The sequence below is a fragment of the Mobula birostris genome, chromosome 6, assembly GCF_030028105.1.
Source record: "Mobula birostris isolate sMobBir1 chromosome 6, sMobBir1.hap1, whole genome shotgun sequence".
NCBI lineage: Eukaryota > Metazoa > Chordata > Chondrichthyes > Myliobatiformes > Myliobatidae > Mobula > Mobula birostris.
The window spans coordinates 166,976,725-166,999,281 of NC_092375.1; the positions used below are offsets into that span (position 1 = coordinate 166,976,725).

Here is a 22,557-nt window from a genome sequence, read left to right on the forward strand (position 1 = left end):
TGAATAATGACGAAATTATACGGACTTTTTATCCATTATATGGATGCAAGTGTGCTTCAGAATATAATTTTTCCAATGCATGACTCTTACTTCATTCTGCATTTTTGTGTTTTTTTCTGCTATGTGTTAGACTGAATGTTGGATTTCAAAACTTTTATTCGATGCAAATGTAACGCGAATTCGGGTATTTTCATGTAGGCAAATGAATGTGATAGCTTGGCGTTTCATTGTCATTCTGTACAGAAGAATGCAGTGCGGGTCGTAGGAGCAAGTATTAGTGGTAAATGGTTAGGTGTGATTCTGAATGCTTGCTTTATTCAAGGAGCAATGAAAAAGTGCAAGCACACTCTCTCGAAATAGAGGAATATTGAAGCCCAGTGAATCATCTGCTTCTACGTCTTCCTCAGAGATCTAGTGAAATCAAAAGCTAAATGTCAGCTTTGCAAAGGTGTGAAGACTAAAGAAAACGCATTTTGGTGGCAACGGGCATCGTACGAAAATTTGCAATTCCATTGAATGGGTGAATAATTTATCAGTTGCCGAAATTAGAATAGTTCATACGTGAGAACTTATTTCACTTTGTTTTAACTAGATAGTGTCTATGTTAAAACACATAGAAAAGGCGAAGGGTAGGATTGAGTCCAAAAGGTCAAGGGTTTAGAGGTCAGTCCTCCAGGCTGAAATACAGCTAATCGAATAGAAAATTTGTCCTCTTGGTGAACTTGTTTCTACAGTTTAGCCGAACTTCAGTAAAATACCTTTTCAGCTTCTCAACATGAAGGCGTCAGAAAAGGACATCTTTGCTAAGCGTGAACCTTAGGGTTTTGTAATGAAGACAATGATTTAAATGGAATAGAGAATATCACTCATTTATAATATCAAGACGTGGATATATTATTGTAATGTCATGTGCAAGTCTGAGAACTACACGGCTTACCCTATAAAGAACAAAAGAATGGTGGAATTCGCCTTTTCAAACAGACCATATCCAGCTAAGCCAGCTGCAAGCTTGCAGGGCAGGGAAGGGACAGGAAAACAGCGGTATCGCCAACTTTCTTTTGTTACTGAATGCTACAAAATCGGATTGAAGCCCAAATACCGAGGAAATAAGTTTTCTTACTCTTGTACCTTTGTGAATATTTAATGTGATATTAAAACTGCTGTATGATTGCGGTTGGCGATTTCCTGACCGCTTTTTTTACTCTCCTTTTAGAAGAGAAGATAAGACAATAACGTGAACCCCATCAGACCTTATCCCTTTGTATTCATTTCTACGATTAGCTTTAGAATTGTGAGGCAAAACTGTGGGTACTCGTTATCCTTTAGCATAGCCCCAAAGCTTCAGATAATATACAAAACAATTTAAATGTAACACACCTATTTTGATCGCGATATAAAGACAAGCATGAGAAGATAACCTTCAATTGTACTTACAGAGCGAAATACACCATCGCTGCCTTTTTTTCATGGCTATCACAAATTAAACTACCCTATAGTGAGGGAATACTCATCCAATGATTAGATCTTTCCTCAACAACTTCCATTAAATATACCCAGAAATGCTGTTAGGATTATTCATTGATATATTCATTTGGTTTAAGGGTTATAGCAAAATCGAAGCAGCAAGTAGGTATATCAAAGCATCTACTGAGCCTTCTTAGAACAGCGGAGAGTTTATTCTGTTTAAAGCATCTGGATATCATGCTATGAATGACTGTTTTAGAGCATTACATAAAGGAACTAAGTGCGAAATCTTGATTACAGCCCGGCCTGCCTCTGATTGATATCGTGAGAATGTTGGCACGGGACAGAGAACCGTATATTTCAGGAAGTTCTAGCTCGTTTCATAACATTAGCTTCCGTCTAACAAACAGAAACAAGAATATTCAACAATTTGTGTTTAGGTGTAAACTACCTAACTGAAGAGATTCTCGACTATTGTCTCTGCCCCACTAAATCAACCACCCATATGGCTCTGCAGATTAATAGATTGGAAAAATGAACAGGGTTCTTTACGAAACAAAATATCTTTTGTGCAGACCCGTTTTCTGTTTCTAAATTGTGTACCTTGTCGTATTGTTGTTCGCTCATCCGTTCTGGAAAAAAAATGAAAGGAAACACATTCCCACTTGTAATACTAAACGTTCACAGATTGGTGTAACCAGCTTACTCATTTATCAACCAACAAACCGAGAAACTGAGTTTAACAAGCGCCCTGAACACAAGTACTGCAATATTCCACTAAACACATTTCTCTGTCAGAAATCTTTACATGAGACAACATCGGTTGTTGCAGTGGGTATTTGATATTGATCACCGGTTTTTTTTTGGGGGGGGGCCCTTTGCATTCTTACAGAAAGGGATATGGAAGGTCTCTTTTCGTGGCATTTGTTCACGACAGCGTCGCAACACTAGCTGCAGTCATATACAAAAACATATAAACAGATACCAAAAAGGAAAACTACTCACGCGATTCAGCTTGTTACTACTAATTTATTTTCGAACTTTAGTAGTGCGTACGAATTTTGGTATCATTCTTGAACATAAAAATGTATGCAATCTTGCACTGTAACAATAATCCATTCAGCAGCACAATACAAATACCATTCTCTTATTTTAAATAAAGAAACCACAAAACACTGTCTAATTCCTGATCACTATAAATCTCGAATATCAACACAATATACACAAAGAAATGGAATCGCAAAAATACACATTACGAGCAAAATAGCCGTGGAAATAAGAAATTATCACAACAAATCGCTGAGCCTTATATAAAATAAAAAAGGACCATCAGCAAGCTTCGCAGCCTTTCAAATTCATGCTAGCAGACTATACATGTACCTTCCTGGACCATATACCTCACCATGTCTTCATGTCTTAGTACCCTGGACTTATTAAGGTTACTAAGGTGTGTTGTATGGTAAGAACACCCACTTATTAGAGTCGCAATCGTTTCTATTGGAGCTAAGATAACTTTACCATTTTTTTTGTTTCATTACCTACATTTAAGAACAAGGTGACTGTATAAGATAAGGTCGCTTCAATGCCGTAAAAAGCAACAGGAAAGCACCTACAAGCCATGTTATCGGTACATGCAGTTTCTGCCTGGAAATGTCTTATTATATACACTTAAAGAACCACTTATAAGATGTTGCTCTATAAACTTGTGAGGTCTGTTTGTTGGTCCTTGGAAATAGTTTGTGACTGTTGGCTGGAAGCAGAAGAAGAACTAGACGATCTGGTCTTAGTGTTTGGCAATTTGTGATCTTTTTTCCACTTCATCCTTCGGTTCTGAAACCAAATTTTGATCTGGCGTTCGGAAAGACATAAAGTGTGGGCTATTTCAATACGACGTCGTCTTGTCAGATACCTGTTAAAATGGAATTCCTTTTCCAGTTCTAAAACCTGCTGCCTTGTATAGGCAGTTCGTGAACGTTTTGGTTCCCCTCCAGTGTAACTAGGATTCACTGAAAAACAAAACAATTCAAAAACCATTCAAATCTGAGCCTAAAGTTTGTCAGCCGCTTCCATTCAGCAGCCCTCACGCACATTGCACCCCTCTAACACTACCCCTGTTAAAAAGTCCAAATATCTATTATTACTAAGGATCACTTTAAAGTTCTTGGCGAAACGGAGATATAACATGTCCCTGTTACTTTCAGACTCGAGTTTTCACATGGAGTCAGCCACATGGCCAGCGGCCTATTTCCTCAGCAATAAAAATTTATGATGGGTGTAATTGCCGGTCTTTTTAAAAACCGCTCATAAATCCTCCTTTGAAGGAGTTATTTACGGTAGACCGATACCAATGGGTCACAAATATTTGCTAGGGGTGGCGATGGCGGAGGGGTGGGGGTTGGGGGGGAACTAAAAAGTGGACCTTACCCGTGTTAACGTGGATTTTCTTCATCCAAGGATAAACCACTGCTGGCTGTTTGGTTGCTGTGCCGTTTTGATTCTTTGTATTGTGTTGCTGCTGGCTGCAAGGCCGGGCTATGGACACTTGGAGCGGTGCAACGGGCTCCCCCTGTCCTGTGAGGTGGTTCTGAGGAGCGGGCTGTGCCTGCACATGACCCCTCTGCTGCACTGGAGAGCCCCGAGCGTTGCTGCAGCTGTACGACTGGCCGCTGTAGTTTGACCGTGGATAGACTCCTTGGTGCTGAAAATCAGTGTCCTGCGGCTGGCTGTAATACTCTGAGCAGTGGTCAGGTATGTAGTTATTTTGCGAGTATTCCTCGCAAGGAGGAAATTTGGGATCCACATATTTAGAGTTCATCAAATACGAACTCATGGTCATTAATTTCTGAAGGTGGAAAATACTAATTTTTCTCGAGTTGTCTTTTTTCCCGTTCCATAAAGCCCTCCTACTTGCTGTCAACTGAATAAAGTTAGTCACCCATGTGACTGTGAGAGCCAATGGTTGGGCTGGACCCGATTCCCGGATAAGGAAACAGCTAATGACAAATTTTACAAACTTCGTCCAGAAAATCTTGATTTAAAAAATAAAATAAATTCTGCACCGCCTTTATTATTTTTCCAGTAGCCACTAAGTATTTGAAACAGTTTCCGGAAAATGCATATAATTGCGGTTTCCATTGGAGAGAATAATGATCATTCACTGAGCGCCCGAATATTGCTCAGGTAATTTGCTCTTTTGTCCAAAGAGAATTTTCGACCATTCCTTGTCGCTTTTCATATAAATCAAGGATAGACCGGGCATTCGGCATGCTCGCATGTTTTGTTGTTGTTTTCGCCCGAGAGCAGTATGACAATAGCGAGGGTACTTGAAGAAACGGCAGGCAATCCAACGTACGCAGGCTGACAAAGGAAGCATCCAGTTAGCCAAAAAAAAAGGAATAACGGAGCTGAGGAAAATAATTACAGCCATTACAGATGCACGAAGGTCTTTTGGTCAAAGTTATTCAAAGGCAAACATGGTCTACTCCCGATAAAGTCAGAGCAAGGCATTCAGTATCACGTAGAACACTTTACACGTGTTGCTTAAGGACATTGTAAGGTCAAAATACTTCGCTCTGAAAGTTCAATAATTTGGTAGAGTGCAATATAAGTTTTAACTAGTTTTGTATCTGATGACCTTGCTCCCTAGCAAACGTTTTTGCTTTAATATCTTGACAATTCGTTTTCTTCTTCTCACATCTTATGACCTATTGTCTCTTTAAAACTAACACAGTAACGCGTTTCTAACCCCTTTATTTGCAACGTGTATAATTCTGTTTTTAAGTTTTAACCAAAGATGTTATCCGGTTCGATGTTATTCGGAAGCACCGTAAATTGGTCAAACGCGGTACAAAATTGTAAGCCAGTCTTTTCAGATAATTTATCGCCATCGCCATGGAAACGGACAGTATTCAGAAAAAAATACTTAAGTTTCAATAATCATGTATTTCTGGAGAATAAGCCCAGAAGTTTAGAATCGACTGCTTTCTGAATAATGGTTAGAAAATCAACGCAGTGAGCATTATATTTATTTGGTATGGGGTAGCCGAAAGAAGCATTTAAATCTGAGCGGCGAAATTTAAAAGCAACATTAATGAGTGGGTTCAAAATAAAAAAAAACAGGTTATTGTAAATCATTCTAATAATCCCCTAGAACTAAATCAGCCTAACAAGTAGAAGACACGAAGTGCAAATTGCTGATTTTCGTAGTGTTGGCATCGACCATATACTCCCCTAGAAACGAATCTGTGACCGAGACATCACACAAATTCGGTTCTACAGGGTATATATAGACGACGGGTTACAAACAAATTCGGTGACTAATTACACAATAGTAAAATAGTTTAAAAGACTGCAGTGGAAAGCGATCCCCAAGGAGTTAATGACGTGTAATATTAATAAATAAGAATCTAAAATCAGGCGCAGTTCTTGTTAAATCATGTAGTTGTTTAGCCATTGAAAAATATTACAAATTAACCCCTTAAATTTGGTAAAAAGTGTGAGCAAACATTTATATTTGCATTGTTCGGCGGTAGCAGCGTGCTAAACCAGCTCCAGCACACAGTTTACAGGGCAGAAGTTACTATTTGTTGCTGCGTTTTGTGAGCCCTTCGTATATCACAAAGATTTTATAGGAAACAGTTTGTACCGATTCGCTCCAGCTCACATAACTAAGTGCCCCAGCGTGAATCAATAATTGCTCCAGATGCTAATAATTTGAACTCACCACTAACAAACCGCAGGATTTGATAACAAATATAGCTCGGTCTAACCAATCGCTAAAACTAATCAAATACAGCTTAAACGTGATAGCACAAATATTGGTTTGCTGCAAAGCGTTTGCCACTCATTTCCACTTTGGTAAAATGAGAACATCCCAGGAAAATGGGGATTGTTTGTTCTATTCTTAATCTCGCTCATTTCCTGGGAGTAGGATCAAAAAAATATGCCGACAGTATGCTTCAAAATCTGGCTACAAATCAAAGCAATTGGATGGCCACATGCAGGGAAAAATATAAAATTTGATCTGCCAGTTTATCAGATTCCATTTGGTTCAAATATATCCAAGGTGTTTTCTAAACTCTAGTTCTTTACAGGTTCCTTTCTTGGCTGTCCCCACAGTGCCTGTAGAGCAACCACGTTGCGTGGTAAAGGCTGAAGGGCACGGGGTCAGACTGAAATCATTTGCAAACATATCGGAAAGTTGCATTATTATTTTCACTCTAACTACAATCTAACGCATGACCTTTTCAAAGTGTGTGAGTCTGTTCGACGCAACTGCTCAGCTAAACTGACGATAATCCTGTCCTTCCATTTCGAGTTAAAAAGCTAGGCACGCAAGTGTCAGCCCGAGAACAATTGTAAAACCACGCTAACGAAAATGAATAAGAGCGTTCATCAGTACCAAAGTTGCTCTTAAATGCCCTGAGATGTATGGAATTACAATGTAGTACTGAAGCTGAACTTTCTGACTGGGAACTGTATCCTCACTAGTGTATTTCTCCGTTCTTTCTATGCACAACAAAGGTTTTTCGTTTTATCAACGCTCTATGGTAGAACAGCCTAACTCCTTCACAAATACTCCAGGTTCTGTTTAATATCTCAGTATTACTGTAATTATTTTACCTTTGTAAAGAAAAATCACGTCGCTGATCTTATTTACCTGTGATTTGTTTCATTTACCCCAGTGCATTAGGAAAGAAAAGAGCTAAACAGTTTTCGACAACCAATGGCGCCAACGAAAGCACCAGCAGTGAATTCTGCTTTTAAAAGCCTTTTGGCACAGAAAATACCAGATATCATTACATCATCCGATAATTCGAAAGCCAAATCTCTTTACAGTTCAAATTATCGCACTTTGTGAAGCTGATTGGTGCTGCACATTTTAATATTTGTTAGACGCTGTGACCTGCATTTCACCTTACTGCTCGACTCGTTCAGACAGGTCAATGCCAAAGAGTTATTGATGAACAAACCCGATTAAAATTCACCTCTTTTTTAACTGCCCACACAAGTGCTGCGACTTTTGATCTAGCAGATTTTGACCTAGAGAATGTCAATGCAAAGTAAGTGTTTGGGAAGTGAACCCTATATTTATTTATAGATTCAGCGGTTCAATGAAAGCTATTATTGTCAACAGCCTGCTAAGAGCTTTCCTATGTATAAGTACAACGATTTTAAAAACAAAATTGAATTTTTAAAAAGTTCACCTTTCTACTGACCCAGAAAGCCATTTTCTTGCCGAAGCCGGTTCAGCATAAGCAAGACTGTTTTGCTTTTCAGCATCAATTGTCCTTGATTATTTATCAACGCCTAAAGATTCACGTTGTAAAGCTAGTGCTGAAACGATGGATCCATGGCGCTGGGCCGTTGCTTTGCGAATCCCCGTTAAACATTGTTTGGACCTATTTAAAGTGAGTCGTTGCTCAACGTTTATCTAGTGATTAAACTATGCTTTTAGTTGGAGAGTGGTTGTGTAGACTTTCGCATGTGGATCAGTTAGATTCTGTAAAATCTGGATTTGATATCTTGGTAGAAGTTATGAATATCCGAGTGAATACCCAAGGTGAAAAGATACATTATCCGGCAGAATTTGAATATTTGTCTTATTGTTTTGTGATGACCAAATTGCAATTCAACTGGATGTTATATAGTCCCTTTGCAAGATAAGAACTAAATCTGTCTAATTTAACGAGTAAAACAATCAGGTGTTTTTTGTTGCCCGAACGCTGATTCCATTTTTTTTCTTAAATATATAATATTATAGTGATCAGGTCAAATTATCCCCATGATCTGTTCCTGCGTTAACAAACTATAAGAGGTACAGGATCACATCCCTATTTTAGAAAGTAGAATTGCATAAACACTGAGTCGTTAATTAATAATTATTCTCCCAACGACCTGGCCAACCTGTACAACCCGTCCGCGATATTTTACAAAGGTACGCCGGCGAAGAGATAATTCAAGAAGAGAAGTGCAAATTTTTCGTTAAACGAATACTTTATCTAAAATTCTCGTAAGCACAAGGCCTCATGTTTGGCCTACATGCACACGATGCCTATGATATCAGGGGATATTTAATATCTGATTTAGCCTACACGCCTTTGTTAGCTCATTAAGGGTAAACTTTAAACATCTACTATAATTATTACCACGTCATTTGCCAAATCGTTTTTGCAGATGTTGAAACCGGAACAATAACTTTCCTCCAAATGACCTTTTAAAAATGCAGCCTTGCACTGGGAGGCGCTGTGCCGCAGTGCCAGTTCATAATAACAAGCCAGCTAAATCTGCTTCGGTACCATACTGTCATAGGTAATTAGATTTAAACATAATCAACTTTTAAACGCGCTCTGTACAACAATTCCGCCCCTTCCACGGAAATAAAATGTAATTACAAGATGTCTCAAACATCGTTATCACAAATAGAATATCACAAAAGAATGTAACTGTTCATAACAATTATTACGAGAATCATTTCAGAATCCAAGGTACCAGTCCTTTCAGACTAACAATACAACAACAGCTATATCCTCCACAAAATTCACATCCAAAACGGCCAACCGTTTCCAGCTTTTCGCTACATTATTAACAAATAATTCTTTGCTACTTACTGCGGTGCTCCCTCCATTCTGTCACGTCTGCAAAAAAAAAGCAAAACAACATTAGCTAAGTAAATCAAATAGGGTAGCATCCAATGTAAAATATGAGCATTGGTGGATGTTCTAATCTTAGTGAGTATTAGAGCAACTGAATTATTACCAATGCCGGAGCGTGATGCATATTTTCCTTGCAAAGTCAGAAATAGTCATTGTGATCACAATATATGTGGAGTTACGATCCCGCGTTTTTAAAATACAGGATTGAAAATAGAAATTCGATAATTTATGCTTTGTCGTGCTAATTGGTCTGCTCATGCCATTTTGTTTCCTTCAGTTAACTCTAAGCAGAAAATAAGGCTTAGTTCACATAGAGTATTATTTCACCAATTCAGTTATGATTGTAATCGTTAGCATTGTTTGGTGTATCCTTTCTGTTCGCTCTTCAATTGGAAGATGATTATTTAATTTTTATCGCAAAAGAAGCTATACTCAAATAAAGCATCTATTTTAATGATCATGGGATAATACATAATATCATCCTTCCGCTATAATTCACCCATTAAAAATGTTTTCTTCATGTGTTCTTATTGCTATTTTGTCAGTGCAAGTGACGTTGAATACCTAGAGCATACAAAGCTTTCATGCGTTTTGATTATCTACCCCATTAACCTCTAAGAATTTAAAAATATTTATTTCTGTTGTTTTTGTGTTAAAGCACAGCTTTAGAATTTACCACTAAAGGAGGTTAAAGGAGTACTAACAGACCAAATTTTATTTTTGGAATACTTAATCTACTGCCCAACACTTTTTTTTTCAGTTCTCCATGCGGGCAGTTTTCATTTCAGGTCTTAGAACTATATATATTTCGAGTGATATTTGGTGTTTATTCTCCTTTTAGTTATGTGAATCTGGGGGAGTTGGTGTTGGGCGGTGGGTGTTGGATGGTGGGGGGTGGGGAGGAGCTGGATCCCGATATATATAGTGTATGATTTCAACAGCTTCCCTTTTTATCTGTCAAATTGTAGCAGTAAACAGGAACACGAGAATCAAAGAACATTGCTCTATTTGCTGGGAACGCTTTACAGCAACTTAAAAAAATTAGGATGTTTGTTTTCGGAAGATAATTGTAAAATGTGACCGCTCACTATTTAATACACGAGCAGCACCTTGTTCGTCATTGTTCTATATTTCTTATGCAAATTGCAACGATTACAAAACCCTCGGGACAGTGAATAAAATCCTGGCATCTACAACCAATGAGATTATTTAACAATGTGAAACAATACCAGCAGACTAAAATGGGTCTCAATAAAGGTTACCAACATTTGTTTGTATAACACTTTTTAAAAAATATTTCCTATCTCCCAGGTATATTTTAGACAGCATCGCAGATAAAAAAGTATTTGGCATTCGGTGTATATCAATACCCCACAAATTTCTACTAAAAAAAAATCCTACCACAATCAGAAAGTACTCACTATTTTCTTATTGTAATGAACGTTATTCAGCACCATGAAATATTTGTAATTTAGTAAAGAATTTTACTCCAATTTGGTTATAATATGCTCATGTTTGTTTCATTTTTTTCTTTAACGAGATGCTTAAGTTATCGTGACAAACTTCATTCATCAATTTATAACTGTAATTGAAATAGTATATCATATGTAATATTAATTTGTTTAGTTCACAGCAATATTAATTTCGTACTTATTCACTACGTACAGCCTGCATTGCGGACGGCTGTTGAAACTGAACGTACGTTGGACTACAGGTTTTGCCTAACCAAGAAACAGTACATGCGCCTGAGCGGCTCGAATGACATCAGGTGTCACGCGCCCACCAGCCCTGTTACCGACTGGAAAGAACTTACTTGCTGCTTTTCCAGCGCAAAGGTAGAAAGCACTTGGACACTTGCAGTGCATAACGGCGAAACAGGACAGCCAGCTTCTTGGTGTCACTTTCCACAGACCTTCTCGAAAACACTAACCATCTGCACTTGTCTGCTCTTAACCTAATATATGATGTGAATTATATTTTGGCTTGTCAACTCCCCTAACCATAAAACAAAGTTTAATGGCGTCACGTGCCCCTGTACAACCAGTCAGGACCTGGCTCTGTGGCGTCCATATAAATAACCCTTAAACTTTAAAACTTCTTTTCACTAAAGACAGCCATGTTCATTGAAATGCTCTCCCAGTAATATAAAGCTATATATCTGAGTACACAGAGGACGAGTGCCCTGGAGAATAAGTTTTCTTTATTTTAAGGCGCAATTTGGGCATTTCCTAGGCAGCCACGGCGATCTATTAGATTTGGTAAGTGTAAATACAGTGTGAGCTTGTGAGCTACAGTGAAATAAAGCTGGGTCGATTAAGAACGCAAACAAGAATTGCTTTTTTGACATTAAGAGTTTCCTATGACAGCGGTTTCCTATTTCGATTGCTTCAATCATCTACTATTTCTTCCTGCTTTCGAGTTTAACTCCCCATTGTAGTTTCTTCTGCTGAATGAATCAGTGCAAAGAAACTAATGGAGAACTCCCTGCTTCCCAAAGCTAGGTCCCAACAATAGATTTTATACATTTTCCGAATATTTAATGTTAATAGCCACCAATTATTAGAAAACCAACGTATATTGTTCCACCACTAGACGACAGTTTAGCAAACTTTTTTTTTGTAAATCAACCTGCCTGGAATCAAGATGCAGAGTTTGTGAACGAAGGCATGTTCCCTTAAACAAAAAAAAACAGAATATCAAATAGGTATCAGCTCCACCAAGAATTCTTGACATAAACAATATGCGACAGAAAACGATCAAGGCGAGCGCAGTTCTAGAACCTTTGGAAGAATTAGGTCGAATGAATAGAAGCGGAGTGCAGAGGGTGACTTTGGTTCTTTTACAAGTGGCCTGTTGCCAGGAGTTCTGTACACGTACGGAGCTGCAAACAATAGGTGAGAATGTTCATTGGTAAAACTGGGTTTATTTCAATGTTGTAGACAAAACACCATTCATTTCATTTATTTAGCACAAAGTCAGACATTTAAACATTATGTATGTACAGAATATACACCACAAGATATACCTGGGATCACAGCCACGATACCCAGCACTGATTAAAAAAAAATCACTTTGATGTAAAAAAAAGACGAAAGCAACAATATTTATCTAACTTTACAAAACATGATCAAATTATAGCTTTAACGAAGCTATCAACCGGTAGAAGATTGGTTTGTTCAGCAACCGGACACAGAAAACAACTTCATTCTGCTCTCGGAGGTAAACGGTTTGCTTGGCTGCCTTATGCCGGCTGACCCCTTTATTGTTCTTTCTTGTTATCTGAATTAGGCATAGATATTATAAATATATATATTTAGAAAAAATTTAACATCTGTAGATGACAACTGATGAAGTGTATTGATGACAAGATTTTGAATCTACACGATATTAATTAATGTATCTCATAGTATTTTATGTGCCCAAACAACCATTCCCATTGCAACGAAAGGACAGTAATATCACAGCCAGTTAGGTGTAACCAGCTAAGGCCCTCCTGGAGGGCTGATATTGATGCTCTTCAATTTATTATCCCTTTTCCATTTCATTCTTCTGTTTTGGAACCATATTTTAATTTGTCTCTCAGTCAGACACAGGGCGTGAGCGATTTCTATCCGCCGGCGTCGTGTAAGGTATCTGTTATAATGGAATTCTTTCTCCAGTTCCAGGGTTTGATAGCGGGTATAAGCTGTCCTCGTTCGTTTTCCTTCTGGTCCACTTAAGCCTTCTTAATAAAAAGTTAAAGACGAATTATTATACGCATTAGATTACTAAATTATATTAAATTATACAGTTTCAGACAAATAAGTGCAGAACAAAATTAGTTTGGGATCTGTAAATTGGAGTATGTAAATTATTTAAATTTTAACGGAAATCACTGATGCACAAATGCTGCAGTTCTTGACACAATTTCTGTAACTGTTCAAAGCAACAGCTTGTACTGGGATTTCATTCAAACTGTTAAGACTTTTACAAGTATCATTCTTTATTCATTTTTATTAAGTTACTTTGTTTCTCAATCTAAAAAAACTTCAATCAAAATTTAAACGCACAGGAAAAGGCAGAATGGCGGCTTTGAGCGTACCTTGGTTAAGGTGAAGTTTTTTCATCCATGGGTATATCTGCATCTGCTGTGCGGAATCCTTGTCTAGTTGCCCACTTTCTGGTTTGGGGCTGTTCGTTTCCTTAAGATGCTCATCGGTTAACGGTGATGTGTCCTGACCACAGCGGTATGAATGACTTGGCCCTGTGACTGTAGTCCCCGTTTTAACAGTACTGTTAGTTGGGCTTATTAAAGATCCTGAGCAGAACGCAGCATCAGGAGACTTAGTTCTCGCACCAGATGAACTATGAAAGGTGTTACTGGCTGTCTGCATGTAGTTAGCAGACCTTTCACTGTCTCCACGAAGATTTGAGTTAGAACGAGTCATGCTGAGGTCTATCCCAGTGTAATCATAGCCATACCTGGCGGAAAGCATCGTCGACTCCCTAAAATGCTCGCCCACAGACGAGGCATTCCCATAACTCTGCAACTGATAATTGTGGCCATTTTGGTAGCGACCTGAGAAAGAGTTTAAGAAGTAGGAACTCATCTGCCTTTTAGGGGATTGATTTGTGGTTCTTAGACGTTTATTCGCCGCCAGAACGAGCGATATATAATGAAATATGGAAATAAAAGGCACATGTCATTTCTCTGCCTCCTACGTATGCAACCAAATATGGGACATAAGTTTAGATCACGTGCTTTTGTTGACCAGTCGTAAATTCTTGTGCCTGACCCTGGGGGTAATTCATGCAGTGAGAATGCGTGCCATGATTTAGCGAGCCTTGTCCTACAGCGCCTCCTTCTGATAAACAGAGAGAAAGCCAGGCTCATATCGATCAAGCGAATTTGAAAGATACTGATGTGTATTTTGCGGAATGGTTTCAGCTTTTAAAATGGTTCACTATTTAGATTGCCGTTAGCGATGAAATTTTCTTTCTGCTCTCTGAAATTATCACTTATACATCAGAGGCACGTTTTGGTGAGCAAACGCAAAACTTTTATATAAATACAAAATGTGTGCATGCGTTTACTTAAAATGGCCAAGTTACTATAAACTGAGACTCAAAATTTAATGCGATAATGTTAATCCATAAAATTGCTTCCAAATAATTTAACATGTTTTATTGTGTAAGACACATCTTTTCATTTAGAATACGTGTGTTGAATTAGAACGCTTTTATTTGTATTAACAATGTACTTGACCTCAAAATCTGATGTTCACTGTAAATAGATTCACAACGAAGAGCTTGATAGGACGCATTCCTAAATATTTTCAGTAATATTTATTACTGCGCGATTCTTATTGGTGTTAAAGGGTATCGGAGAAATTATTATGTCAGGTAATGACCTGAATCGAATGTACGATTCACATTTATACACATTGTGCACATCACTAAAGCTCACAAATACCGCAGTGTTACTTTCGTAGAAAACTGAACTTAGATTGCTTACCCAATAATCAGATATCTTTACAGGGGGAAAAAAACGATTTCACAAAGTTTGCAGTTAGCTTTTTAAATTTACATGCACGTGATCAATCTTTTAGTATATTTTGGACACTAGAGTCCAGACTTTAGTTAAGTACTTGCGTTCTGCTTTCATCAGACCTTGGTAAAAGAAATAAAAATGATTAAGAATCTATATTATGTTATAAACTATTTTATTTTGTGACTCGTTATGTCTAGGCCAACCACGACAGAACCACCGCCACCGTAAAACTAAGGCCAAGTGCGTTGTAGACTTTTTCCCCTTTGTACAATCCAAATACACGGTGGCTTCCCCTGAATTATAAGCTATGGTAGGTCAGAATATTTCTTTTAGATCTGATCGATATCCGTAGTTTGGCAATTCCAAGAATGATATGGTAAGATTTCAGAAACGAATGGTGCAAATTACAAGGACAGCATTTTCGGTCTGTTGTCTTTCTTCGGATTTAGCGGTGCAACAGTTAGAGACACATCGAATGGATTCCTGTTGGCCACAAATGCAGGGAAACCGCGAAAGCAATAAATATAAAACTTTAAAACAGCGTTTGCCTTTTCCTGTTTGATTAATAGTCGAATTATAAATGTTTGGTTGTGATCCGGAACGGCACAACTAATAAAGGTAATGAAACGATGTCAAAACGATGACTGCATTCATCTGAGTCTGAAGAATTTGGCAAAGATCCGCCCATTGTCTCAGTGATACGTAACGCACGTGGGTTTCAGCTATCTGCTGCTTGGGTGCTTTTTTTTAGGGGTTAAATTAGGGTGCTACCAATTGAATTAATTAAATACATCCCTAGTTTATTTGGCCACTGCACCATCACACACACGAGCGCGCGCGCGCGTGATTTTAGTTTGGAACAGAGTTTGATTTATAGGACGTGTAAGAAATATATTTACAGTGTTTATACGATTGTCTTGTAGTGTGGGCAAATCAGGCTGTCAGTGCTCCTCTGCCTTAGAAGTACTGCGGGTACTTAAAATAATAGAGTTAAAATACTGTAAAATAACTCATGTCTGGAGGCAAGAAGTAATAGACGGTCGGGAGCTGGGCCCACCGTCCATTGTCTGAAACTGCACAGATCTCCGAATTATTGGAAGGATTACGGTTTCCCAGGAGTACCAGCGGCGGCCCGGATTGAAGGTGTTCGAAACGTAACAATGACAGTAAAGAGACGAGCAATTTATAACTTGAGATGAATTAAGTTTAACGGGAAGAAAAAGTATTTTAACGGATATTTTAGATTATATGTCATAGCATAACATTCGGTTTCATTTATCGGCGGAGAATGTTGATTCGTGAGTTTTTATACATATAATTATGGGCTAAGATAGTAATTGCTATAATCCAACCGTCTAGCTCTGGTAAATATGGCCTTGCAGCCGCCGCCTGACAGTCGATGGAAGAAATTATATTTTTCTTGCACTGTTCTTTAAAAAAAAACGTTGAGTAAAAACAGAGTTTCCAGTTCTGCGTAAAGCTAAATTAAAATGAAATCCAGACGACCGATCATCCTTTGACGCAGAATAGCCTGTAACTAAACCTTCCACTAGACCTGATTGTAAGCCCCGTTCACATACAATAGAAGAAAGAAACCAGTTGGCGCTCCGCATATGAATTATTTTTGTTGATTTTCCCCTTTACAGCGCGTTGGGCCTTGTAATAAATTTGGGAGAAGATCGCGATCTGGAAATTCATTTGTCAGTCCTGTAAAGAGTGAGCAATTCTAGGATCGCGTTGAATTAATTCCAGTTATACACCAGATTAAATGTACGGGATGCATACTAGGAGTTGTTTACACTTACAATTATATATTGTACACTAAAAATGAAAAGGAGCATTATGAATTAAAAGGTTCTCGGCTTTGTGCAGAGTCAGATTATCTTTAGTCACAAATGAACTGAAAATTTTTCCATTAAAATAAATTTTGTATGTTGCATTGAAATTGATCATTACATGTAAGCATTGACCATCTGTTATAGAAGTGCATCCTAAGTAAAGCCCTTCGGCTTCAAGATTCTGTATACAATGGGCATTAACTAAACTCTCTCTCTCTCTCTCTCTCTCTCTCTCCCTACCCTTCCCTCCCTCCTTCTCTCTTTCCCTATCTCTCTCCTTCTGCCTCTCTCTCCTCTCCCTTCTCTCTTTCTCTGCTTCCCTCCCTCCTTCTCTCTTTCCCTATCTTTCTCCTTCTGTCTCCCTCTCCTCTCCCTTCTCTCTATCCATCTCTCACTCACTAACCCCCCGCCACACAATACGATATCCATATTTACTTAGATATCACAGAAGCCTTTGCTGGAGTGCCTTGAAAAAATAAATTGCGTAGTCCTACCTTAAAATCGTAGGTGGGATTATGATTTGGAAAGACGAAGTTGGCAATTATATTTATTTTGAAGATTTACTTTTTTTGTCCAAGAGTTTTATTTTCCCTAATTTTGTCTCATTAGGAAGAAAGCAAGGAGGAAACACCAATAAGTCATTCACTCTAATCTAAAAGCTGACAGCGTATTCTTAATGCAAAACAGATTTAGTTTAACGAGAAAAGTCTAACAAATATTTAATATGCTCACTTTTAAACTGAGATAAAATATCTTAATTAATAATTGCTACATAAGATTGTTTTCTTTGTTCCACAAATTATAGCGATCGCGGATATCTTGAAAATTATATGAAAAACACTACGGAAAATTATTAAAATCAATAACTGCCTGATGATCGAGATGCTTTCTCCATAAAGCAAAATACGGTGCACTTCACTGTCGCGATCTGACATAATTTAACCAGCAATTTTCCCAAGGCAAATGTGCTTGAAGTAGACAATTAGAAACACTTAAATATTTATGCCGCGATAAAATAGTAGTCACAACGTCACAAACGTTTATTTGGTTTCAGTAATGTATTGTGACCTAATTGCTAGTGGCCAGAGTTTCATTTCAACAATATATCTGTCCAACAGACACAGATAGAAAAGGAGAAAAGTTTTTAGAAAAAATTATTTGTCATTTGCAATTTTAAAAAAAATCCTTGGCTAACTAATACCAATGGCCAACGGAAAATTAATGTCAATGTAATTTTATGCTACATGGATCAAGCTGGTTTTTTTTAAAAGATTCAGTTCCTATAAATAATTTGGAATCTGAAAGATAAATCAGTTTATAGTCAAATAACATTGTCTAACAAGTGCCTGCAGTTTAAAACTTGTTCCTACATCTTTGACTCAGAAAGAAGTTTTAAACTGCAGGCAAATGATGAATAATTCTTTCCGAATATTTAATCAGCGGAAATTCAAATACCTGGCTAAGAAAAAAAATCATAAAAATATTCATTTTACATTTTTTTCTTGTAATAACACGGCCCTATGCTGTGCGCATTTCTTTAGGAGACTTGCAATTAATATTGAGAAATTAGAACAGAATAAAAGATTGCAATGTTTTTTTAAATTCCTTGTGTTTTTTATGAAGTTACTAACACGAAGTTGCAACTGTTTATATCAAAACAGAAACATTTCTCAGAATAAAGAGAAACTTGTTTTTGTATGCAATACAAATGTGTGAACAATCACAACTCGGTGTCTGATGTTCAGAAAACAATTTTCCAAACGTACAGACCGACGTTATTTGCCCAGCCACAAAATATTAGAAATATCTATGACCCTTTATTCGCCATTAACATATTGAAAGCATGTCTGAAGTTGACCGCTGGAAAATTACTGTAAGAGCACGGCTTATTTGCGCAAAGTACTATCACGTGGTAAAATATCATTAAAATGTTAGCTAAACATTTCTTGCCCCCCCCCAGAATCCCATAGCTCTTGATGTTTCTAAACCCAGTGATTGCTGCACAGACGTATTAGGATCATTAACACAAGCCCATCACTCATTGTTCCAACTTTTTATTTGACAGAACAAAACAGACCAACCTTCCTACCCTCGGCTGCAAGGTAGAATATAACACGGATTTCCACCGATCAGCAAAAACATATTGAAGCCGCCAATCACTACAGCAGTTCATTGGACAGCCGTCCAGCAAATTAACAAAATAGAACCATGAATAATAAAAGTAACACACGTATTTTTTTTCAAATAATACTTAATTGAACAGGGAAATTCGCCCAATCCCAACAAATGTCAGCTGTCCTATAGCAAGGGTATCATCTGAAAGCTAAGCAAGAAACGCAACTCTCAGTCTCATCGCGGAAAATAAAGATTTAATTAATCTGCCTCACAGCCACCGTTTGTACTCGGTCGACCACCTGGACCTGATTAGACTACGCAGTTTGAAAATCAGTCTTGTATTTATTAATTTATGTCGAGCTTTCCTCGATCTTCCAAACAGCTGCCTAGAACTCAACCAGCGAAGACAACGTCGTTGCCTCCCATTACAACACCGCTATCTGCACCAGCCGGCCAAGCAAAAGCAAAAGACTTACCGGTTTCATGACGCTGCCCCAGACGAGGAACCAGGTGGATTTTGTATTCCATTTGTACAGTTTCGATGATCAAAATAACTTAAAATAGGTAAAGCGAATTGAAGGGTAAATGAAAGACTGTAAGCAGACGTCACAGGTCTGTGAGAGAGATCAGATTGCTAAATCCCAGCATGAGTCGAATGACTTCCTCATAGTTATACAGAAAAGGATTGAACGCCGCGAATAGAGCGGAAAGTCTCCCTTTTTTCCCAAGCAGCTGGCGCCAAATACCAACGACAAAAGCAGTCAAGGGGAGATACTGACAGAAAAGACGGTTTGAGACGAGTTAGCAGCGGAATGCAGTGAAATATTCACAAGGGAAATCATGAAAAGGCCATGAACGCAGTTACTTGATTCACATGACCAAAACTAGCCAATGGGAGCGCCGACTCCCTCGTAAAAGGTCCATTACAAAGTTGTAAATTTTCTTCAAACAAAAAGGAATTCGCTGCAATTCCTTGCGGATTTCGCAAGTACAGCTCGCAAGCGCCATGTTTCCTTTAACGAGTTCTTTGCTACAGCTATTTGTTATATCACGAGCATCGCAACGAACATTCTAACCAACTATGCAGGCGGAAGTGCAGCTACAACGTAAACATGAAGGGAATCAACTCCTTTGACAGCGGGCACTTCACACCACAGCAACCAAACCCCCGCAATTTGATAATCTAGGAGCTTTTGGTCCTTTTGTTTTCACTACGCCGGGTATAAGTTTTTTTTCTTTAGCGAAAGTAACTCCTGCAAAGAATGAAGCGTATATGATCCACATTTCCCAATCTTGGTAATTGTGAATCAGACGGCTTCCGGATTTTGCTTTGACATGATTTCCTGAGCCCTTTCTATTTGGCCGGGTTAAGAGCAGGAAACAAGAATAGGGAATCTGAAGCACGTTTGGCCACTGAGTTAAAATCTGGTCCCTGGCCGCTACTTTCATTCAAACAAAAAAAAAATATAGTGACAAATTACAATAAAAGTTCCGGTAGTGCCTTCTACACAGGTGAGAAAGATGAAGTTGATTATCAGTATGTGGAGCTATTGTGTTTTATATCGACCCTCCATTTCTAGTACCTATTGGGATATTTCATTATGCTCCTCCGGCTTCCATTGTAGGAGTGAGAAAAAATAAAATTAAATAACACCTCCCCAGTATCCACAACATATTAGGCTAAATCGATAAAATGGCCTTGTTCTGTGCAAATATATTTAATGCCCATGAAAAGTGAAAAAAGGCTTGAATCCCGTGGATCCGTAGTAGTTCTCCTCGCCGGTAGCGAGGGAGCTCGGCACCTAATGTCACAGTGTTACACACCAAATTCATTAGGTGAGAACATGTCTGGTAGATATTTGGTATCCACCTTTTACCCTTTGCCTCGTGCTTTCCGCGGGTTTAGATAGGTTGAAGGTAGATCACCTAGTCGTTTCTGGACTCATGCTTCGAAATAATTTTACGGGGAAAAAATATACACAAGAGCCCGTTAGAAGCTAAACGGCTAAGCGCCCATTTCTCAGACGCAACTCCTAGTATCCACAAAACTGCAAAGGGACGCGAAATTAAAACGCAAAGCAACGTGAATAAAACGTTAAACCTTCGAAATTCTATTAGTACAGAAATACTTTTTTTTTCTGGAGTGGTTTGGAGAGGTTGGAGTTCACGTAGGGTGTGTCGGAGAGTTTTCTGCAGATGGCTGTATTTTAAACAGTGAATGAATTGAAAACACCCCAAAAAAGATTTGTACAAGGGATGATTTAAATCATATCTCTAAAGATAGGACAGCCTTGGACATAAATGTTTAAATTTATGAAATTGTGGAACTTAAATCCTGCCTTTATGGATTAATTCCACTCAGAAAGCTTTTTTTTTTGTTTCCATAATTCATTCCTCCAGTGAGATTTTTATCATGCTATAACATCACCGCTAAGGTTCTGACCTAGCGTCATTGTACCAGCCGTCCGGGGTCCTAATACTACAAAGGCAAATAACTGATCCACTAAAATATAAGATGCAGCAATGGCAAAATAACTCTCTGTTTCATTAATTGGTTTGGAATTTGATTATACATATGGTGATTTTTTTTCATATATGCGTTCTTTCTGAAAGGAATACAACTGTCCATACCACTGGGCGGAAATCTGGTTAAGCTATGAAAATAAGTTTTGTAAACCCCGATAAAATAAATCAGGCTGAGAATATTTCCCCGGCTCGAGAATTCAGCTATGAAAGTGATATCTTGATATTACTTACAACATCGACGTATTTTCTGAAATCATGCCTGGTCAACTGGGACCTTTCTGATATTGTATAAATTCGATAAAAAAAATTAGTTTGTTTTCACATAAAAGGTGAGCCGGTTTTTATTTGATACGTGGAACACACTATGTAAACCTCTGCAACAAAACCGGAGTTTGCAGAATTGTCTCCTCTCATTTTGTAATGATTAATTGATGTTATGCTGGCAATCATACCTGGCAGATTTAGACAGTGTGAGAGTATATCGCCTCTATTTATGCAATATGTGGGTAAATTCGATTACATATCTGAAAACTGTTCATGAATTTATGTCCACGTCATTGCGTTATCAGCGTGGACTCCGCTTGTAACAATATTACACCGCCGGGTTTAGTTGTTTCTTTAACATTGGTAGCACTATGATTTTCCTCCCTCTCCTAAGAATCGTTTCCTGTTTGCTCTTATCTTTTTTTTTAATTCAATCTTACCATGACATTGTAACTTGTGCATAAAAGCGGACATCGAAAATCGTCTCTTCCTGCGCTCTTGGGCTTGCGCACTGACCCTGTGAAAGTGTAAATGTAGTTTGATCGCCGGTTATGTAAAGTTTAATGGCAGGATTCAACAACTGTAGACTTTACTTTCTACTCCAGCCTGTAAAGCGGAAAAGAATAAATTGGAACCTAGAAGTCGTCAGTTTGCCAAGTGATTTGTAGTATTAGAATTTTATTGTCGGTTTTACGAGATTTGCTGATATACGTGTACAGTAGACCGCAGCTTTACACAAAACACTAACTTTTACAGCGTCATTTTCGCCACACATGAGCAGGGCATGTGATCTGAGTAGCCAATAGCCACTCAAAGGACATTTAACTTAGGGCATAGATAAACTAATATTCCATTCACCAGCTCTATCATTAACTTTTAAACTACATATAAAAATACACCATCTTTAGTCTTTTTCATCCGGTAATACAATATCTGCTGTGCTGTATGGCAGACAGACACCTAGTGACGGCAGAGGTAAACAAAAATAAAGTACATGCGATTTAATCTTGCAGAAATTAACCGAAGCAGCTACAGGACGCTGGCTAAAAGATAACTGCAGCAATCTCAGGCGATTCTCTCAGTCAAGCTACCATACTTCTCTATCAAGCTCACGTTACTTTTATTTTCTTTGGGACACTGGTCGTAAAATGAAACAAGTACACAG

General features: G+C 38.1%; 2 protein-coding genes across 8 annotated transcripts in view; both read right to left on the bottom strand.

Moving 5' to 3' along the window:
- The window catches only part of hoxd4a (homeobox D4a), a 169,375-nt gene extending 149,527 nt beyond the window's left edge, over positions 1 to 19,848 (bottom strand). The window contains exons 1-2 of one of the 6 annotated variants that reach the window (XM_072261803.1): positions 19,079 to 19,785; positions 9,075 to 9,101 (exon numbers count right to left, since the gene is read on the bottom strand). In XM_072261803.1, the coding sequence (XP_072117904.1) occupies positions 9,075 to 9,101; positions 19,079 to 19,130 (79 nt within the window). In that variant the 5' untranslated portion in view covers positions 19,131 to 19,785. Of the gene's footprint in view, positions 1 to 3,373; positions 3,471 to 3,888; positions 4,488 to 9,074; positions 9,102 to 10,932; positions 11,219 to 19,078 lie in introns of those variants that run through there. The other 5 variants (XM_072261804.1, XM_072261806.1, XM_072261807.1 and 2 more) reach the window with 5 other exon arrangements.
- On the bottom strand, positions 12,035 to 13,815 carry LOC140199549 (homeobox protein Hox-D5). Of its 2 annotated transcripts, none has more exons than XM_072261814.1 (2): positions 13,201 to 13,815; positions 12,035 to 12,840 (listed from the first exon to the last, which is right to left on the bottom strand). In XM_072261814.1, the coding sequence occupies exons 1-2, from the start codon at positions 13,706 to 13,708 to the stop codon at positions 12,602 to 12,604; spliced, it is 747 nt and encodes a 248-aa protein (XP_072117915.1). In that variant the 5' UTR covers positions 13,709 to 13,815; the 3' UTR covers positions 12,035 to 12,601. The 2 variants fall into 2 exon arrangements, with proteins under 2 accessions (XP_072117915.1, XP_072117914.1); XM_072261813.1 differs by having other exon boundaries at positions 12,035 to 12,843; positions 13,201 to 13,813.
- Positions 19,849 to 22,557: the final 2,709 nt, after the last annotated feature.